This window comes from Myotis lucifugus, unplaced genomic scaffold (assembly GCF_000147115.1).
Source record: "Myotis lucifugus unplaced genomic scaffold, Myoluc2.0 scaffold_3601, whole genome shotgun sequence".
NCBI classification, from domain to species: domain Eukaryota; kingdom Metazoa; phylum Chordata; class Mammalia; order Chiroptera; family Vespertilionidae; genus Myotis; species Myotis lucifugus.
Window position 1 is genome coordinate 8,773 of NW_005874649.1, and position 6,022 is coordinate 14,794.

General features: G+C 61.7%; 1 protein-coding gene across 1 annotated transcript; it reads right to left on the reverse strand.

The window, feature by feature from the left end:
- Positions 1 to 782: 782 nt before the first annotated feature.
- KLHDC7A (kelch domain containing 7A) lies at positions 783 to 5,002 on the reverse strand. The gene has a single exon (XM_006108792.3). The coding sequence runs from the start codon at positions 4,794 to 4,796 to the stop codon at positions 2,418 to 2,420; it is 2,379 nt and encodes a 792-aa protein (XP_006108854.1). The 5' UTR covers positions 4,797 to 5,002; the 3' UTR covers positions 783 to 2,417.
- Positions 5,003 to 6,022: the final 1,020 nt, after the last annotated feature.

The window sequence follows — 6,022 nt, forward strand, 5'->3', positions numbered from 1 at the left end:
CCACTGACCTAGAGGATCTAAAATATCGATAACCAAATGGGGCCCCTGCAGCTTAAATGTCAGACCCTGACCTCCACGGAGCTGGCTCGGGCAGCCGCCTGCGGAAGACACCGAGACCGACTTTGGAGCAGTCCCTGGGCTGGGTGCTTTACACACATTCTCTTAGTTCTTATATCATCCACGATGGGCTGGCAGTGGCGAACCCATTCTACAGGTGTAGATAATGAGGGTCAGTGTTTAAGAAGGGCTATTTGAGTTCCAAGTTCAAGGATAGAGCGTGATTGATTGGCGTGGTTGGAGAAGGGACTGGGGACAGCCCAGATGCCAGCTGATGCCAGCTGGGCTCCAGTGCCCCCTGCGAGGGGAATGGAAAGACACCATGTTGGGAGTAGGCCCGGTTCCAGTGTGCTTTTAAGGCAACTGAGGGTCTTTGAACTTTGCCAAGTTCTTTTGAACTCTCCGGGCCTCAGTTTTCTCACCTGTAAAATGGGATTGTTGTGAGGGTCAGTGCGATGATATGCAGGAAGCATCTCGCCCAGCGCCTGCATGTGCAGATCAGGGGCTCCCTCTTATGGCTCCAGGGACACCTCAGGGTGGGGCACCTGGGATGGCCCTCCCAGACAGCTCTCCTTTCTGGCTGGGCATTGCCAAGGGCAGCTCTGTGCCCTGCAGTCTGAGCGGGGGCCCAGGCCCCAGCCCTGCTTTAACAACTCTGCTATTCTGGACACGACCTAGGCTGGGCTTTCTCTTGTAAATATTGATGAAGGCCCCAGACAGAGAGGAACAGGAAAACAAGGGACGTTTTATTTATGATAGAAAAAGAAACCAACAGAAAAAAAAATCTACAAGCCCAATGGGGGAGAGGGGGGAGGGATCTTAAATAAACCGTGGTGCAGCCAGTGGGTGGAATATTGTGCAACGATGGAAATGATGTTTACCGAGGGTTTGTAATAACACGGGAAAATGCTTATTTTCAAAAGTGAGGTGCCAAAAGGAAGCAGGACCGAATTGTAAATTCAGCATAATCACACTTAGGCCAGAATCAAGCCCGACCGAAATCACACACAGAAGGGACAGGCCGGAGAGACCCGTGTCACAGCAGGGGTTCATTGGGGAAATTTTTTCATACTTTTCTCTCTTTTCCAATTTTTCTATAACGGCATGGTTGGCCTAATGTAAAAAGCAACCCAAACTTAAGATTCTTTTTTTTTGTCCCCTGAAGAAGAAAGAACTCTTATTGGGAAAGCAGATGGCCCAAGATAAGCTTTCTTTGACAAACAGGCCACTCTGAGGCTGAGGGCCGCAGGTGGGCAGTCCCGGCTACTCACCAAGGTCAGGTGGAAACCCTCGACCCTGAGCCCATGGTGTCATGTGGGCCACCTGATACCCAGCCACACACCCAGCCGCGGCGGCGGGGATGTCCTGGTGATTATTTGGACTCTCCTCTCTGAATGTGCGAACACGGCTTCTCTCCTGGGAAAGCAGTTTCTACCCATGCAAGGAACCTCTCTTATAAATGTCAGCGGGACAGGATTCTCTCCGTTAGGTGAGGGGCTGCAGCAGAATAGCTGGGCTCCGGCCCTGTCCACCCCATTCACCCCGAGATGAAGCTTCTAGGAGGCGGACCCGCCTCTCCCGCCCACGTGACAAAGGCTCCAGGTGCGAGGCCAGGCTTCCCGGGCCCTGAGCCACCTGGTCTTTGCAGGCCCCCGGATTTGCACTCAGGTCTCTGCTCAGTGTATCTGATCAGGAAGGCCTGCTCACATTATCCCACTCGCCTGCTTAGCTGTCTCGGTGGCTCCTATCTGGCACGGGTTCTATTTACTTATGTATCTTTTTCAGAATTGCCCATTCTCCTCCACTACAATGTGAGCTCCTGTCGGGCAGGCGCCTCCAGCACAGGAACAGTCCTGGCTTCTCCTTCTGTAGCTGAACCTGACCATCATGCCCCCAGGTGGTGGTTGCGGGCCCCCTGAGCCACCTCCTCCTACCTCGATGGCCCAGGTCCAGAGAGAGGAGCACACTTGCTCTAGTCGGTAACGAGGCCCGGGGTCAGCTTGAGGGGTCACTGGGGGTCAACTGGCACCTGAATCGTGGTTGTGATAAAGCTGTGGCCTTAAAGTTTGCTAGGGTCCTGAAACCCCTCTGTCCCCCCAATTCAGACTGGAAGCCATCCCAGGAGATGTGGCTGCCCTCGGCCCTGGAGCACCAGGCCCCAGCTCTATCTCACCCTCGCCCTCTGCAGCCCGCTGGCACCAAAGCATCTGGGAGCCCAGCCACTGACGGAGGTAGGACTGGACTTCACCTTCTGCAGCCAAGCTCCTGGCCGCCTGGCCTCCCAGAAACGGCCCATGGAGCGGTGGGCAGGGGGCGCTCTTTGCCTCCAGCTTTGCAGGAGGAGCCCAGCAGAGGGGCAGCTAGACCCTGGTCTGAGGCACATGGAGGCTGGGCAAGGTCAGGACCGTGGGCAGGAGGGTGCCCTGCGGGGAGGGGAAGCTGCGCAGCTCCTTGGGCACAAACCTGGGCGAGATGTTGTCAGCCAGGAAGAGGAGCGTGCGCCGGCGCCCCACGCAGTAGACGAGGCTGCCCACCACGGCGCACTGGAAGGCGTCCGGGTAGGGCGTCCGGTACGTGGCGCACTCGTACCAGAGACGGGCACTGGCGCTGCAGCGGTACACGCTGATGCCCAGGCTGCGGTTAAGGTCGAAGCGGTAGAGGAAGCCATCGACCGCCACCATCTCGGCCGTGCGGTCCTTGCCGCCCCCCGTGGGCCCGACCTGCCAGCGCTGCTCCGGGGCGGAGAAGCGGAGCAGCAGGTAGCGCAGGGTGCCGCCCGTGACGAAGATGTCCCCGGCGCACGCCGTGGCCGTGTGCGCCAGGGCGAAGGTGTCGTTGGGGAGGGGAGGGGCGTAGGCCCAGCGGTCCACGCGAGGGTCGTAGCGCTCCACTGTGTTCAGACACTCGCCCCCAATGGCGTACAGGTAGCCGTCCAGGGCCACCAGCCGGCAGTGCGGCCGGGCTTGGTTCAGCGGGCACACCTCGCTCCAGATCCCCGTTAGAGGGTTGTAGCAGAAGACCCGGCTGGAGGGCCGGCAGCCGGACCCCTGGCACCCGGACACCACGAAGATGTAATTGAAGAGACTGCAGATGGCACAGCCACGGGACACAGCCTCCGGGGGCAACGGGGCCAGGAGGTGCCAGACGTCCTGCTCATCGTCATAGCAACAGAGGCGGCCGGCGTCTTCCTGGGGGCACACGTCGGCCACCACCAGGTGCTTGCGGCCCCTCAGCCGCCTCTGGAGGACCAGCTCCCGCTCGGCCCCGCTCAGGCGCCCGTAGATGTCCGGGCTGCGCAGGACCTGGAGGTAGTTGTCACTCATCACCTTGTAGGCGGCCTCCTTCAGCGCCTCCAGGTTCTGCCTCTTGGCCAAGGTCAACACCTCGTAGCAGTTGCCCAGGTCCAGGCGGACATCAGGGGCTGACCCTGGGGTGAGAGGGAGGTGGAAGAAGTTGGTCCCGGCCACGAGCTCCAGGTGGGGGTCCCCGCTGCTTCCGGCTGCGCTGGACTCCAGAGGCTCCTCGGATATGGGGGGGCTGGATGGGGCGGTCTGGTCTGTGCCGGATGGAGCGGGGCTCCCGAAACCATGGAGCTGCAGCTGGAACTCGGGGTTGTCCACGATCTGAAGGAGGCTCTCCTTCCTGCTGAAGCCCCCCACGGGCGGCAGCACCGGCTGGGGGGAGGCGGCTGGATCGGCTCCCCCTTCTCTGTCATCGTCAAGGCCTCTGGGGACTGTCCCTGTTCCCAGGGGGGCTGGCACAGGAGGTGGCGCCTTTGCCAGGGCCGCGGTCCTGGGGGCCAGCCTGCCTCTGGAGGTGGCCTGGGAGGTAGATTCCACGTAGTACTCGTACACCTTGCCCTGCAGCCTGGGCCGCATCCCCGCCACCTTCTCCTGTAGGAAACTCTCTTCTACTCGAACCCGGGCCACCGAGGAGAAGGTGTAGGAGGCGTTGGTGGCCCCCTCCTGCTGATGCAGGGCCAGGCCCATGTTGGAGGCGGCCTGGAGGGCCCCCACCTCTTCCCTGCAGGCCCCCAGCACGTGGGTGAGGACCCAGCTCTGGCTCATGTCAGTCTTGCCTTCCCCGTGGGCCATCCAGGGCTGGAGGGGGGACGCCTGCTCCCCAGCCCCTGGCTGCTCGGGGAGCCCGCCGTCCTGCCACGGAGCTGGCCCACCCCCCACGCCGCTGCCGTCCACCGCAGCCAGGACAGCTGGGGAGCTTTTGGGTTCACTGCCCAGAGCGGGGCGGTGGGGCAGTTCGGGCTTACCGCCAGCAGCTGTTCCGGCGTCCTGGCCACCGCAGAGAGGAGGTGCCAGGCCGGACTCCAGGCACCGCCCACCCTCGTCCTCACCGGCTCCTTTCCTCTTGGGCTTCCAATTCTCTCCGGCTTCCAAGTTGCTGAAAGGGGTTCCCAGGACCTGGGAGCCCCCCGGATTCTCCCAGCTGCCGCCCAATGGTACTCCAGGCCCCTTGCTTCCGCTCCGGCATCTCAGGCCCTGATGGGGTGCCCCGGGAGCAGCCCCCTGGGCTTCAGGCTGCCCGGAGCCTTCTGCCTCCTCCTCGGCCTTGGCCTTGGTGCTCCTGCCCCACAGCGGGGCTCGGGCAGGCCTCGACTTGTACAGCCGGTAGGCTGCGGTCAGCAGGAGCAGGGTGGCCGCGGACAGCACCACCTTGCCTGTCAGCTGCATGTCCAAATGCCAGTCCTGGGCCTCGGCTCCTCCTCCTCCTTCAGGGAGCATGTTTCCCAAGCCAACCTGGGGCAGAGGAATGTCAAGAATCTGATTAATAATTGCCCAATGGGGGCCGGCTCCTGGTTCCTGCTGAGCTGAGCGGAGGGGGTTCGGGGCCGGCTCTGGCCAGCTGAGGAGTTGGAGCAAAGGTGACTTTGAGCTGGCAGAGGGCGGCCACCGAGCCCCGGCCGGCCGGCAGATCCCAGCGCTGGCCTCCTGGGATCGGTCCGTGCCTTCCCTGGGGGTGGGGTCTGCCCCGGGGCTGAACGTGTGATCAGCCACCTGAGCCCGCAGCAGCTGGCGGATGTCAGGAGTGTCCGGCGGCTCCTGAAGAGGGAGGCAGCTCTTGACCAAACATCACCCGATGCTAGAGACGCAGGGGGTTGGTCACTATTTGTGTGCGTGCTTTAGTTTCTCTTTTGCAAATCAGCTGCGCTGGGAGGGTTGGGTGTGGCGAGTGTGGGGCAGGTGGAGCCTCGGCAGGTGTGGCAGGAGACCCGCCTGGGTCCATTTTCTCCCTCTTGGGGGCCCCCTGGTTCCCACAGTGCGGGCGGGGTCTGCAGGGAGCAGCAGGAGAGGCTGAGCCTGGGACTGCCGCCAAGCCACCTGACCCGGCTCTTGATGCCTCTGTCCTCCTGAGAAAGCTCAGGAAAAACACGTGGCATTCATGTCCGGGCCAGGGGCAGGCATGGGGCACAGTCTCACCCTCCAAACCGGACAGCCTCCCAGGAGGAGAGGCCGAGGGAGACTCACCCGCACCATCTCGCCAGGGCTGGGGGTTCCAGGTCCCGACTACCCGGCTCTGCCACTTACCAGCTGTGTGACGTTAGGTGTGTGACCTTACCTCTCTGGGCCTCAATGTCTTCATCTGAGAAATGGGGGTGACAGCACACCAACCTCCTCAGGTTGTGGTGAGGACAACATGGGCTAATGTGTGGAAAGCCTTGTAGAGGCTCAGGCACTGTCAGCCATTCTTTCCCTCTCTTCTCTTCCTCCTCCTCCTCATCCGTGTCCTGTCACTCTATGAAGCAGCATCCGCTGGACCTTCCGTAGCACAAATCTAATTGTGTCCCTCCGTAGACCGAGGTCCTCTCTGGGTCCCCAAAGGCCAGGGTAGGGATCTCAAACCCGTGCTCCCCACAGGAGCCAGGCAGATAAGCCGAGGATTCACCCCGTGAGGAAGCCAGGCGGGCAGGCCCAGCACTGCCAGGCCCCACTGTTCAGAGACGCTTACT

Coding starts and splice junctions, on each gene's coding strand:
- KLHDC7A (XM_006108792.3), bottom strand. CDS start 4,796: ATGCTCCCTGAAGGAGGAGGAGGAGCCGAGGCCCAGGACTGGCATTTG.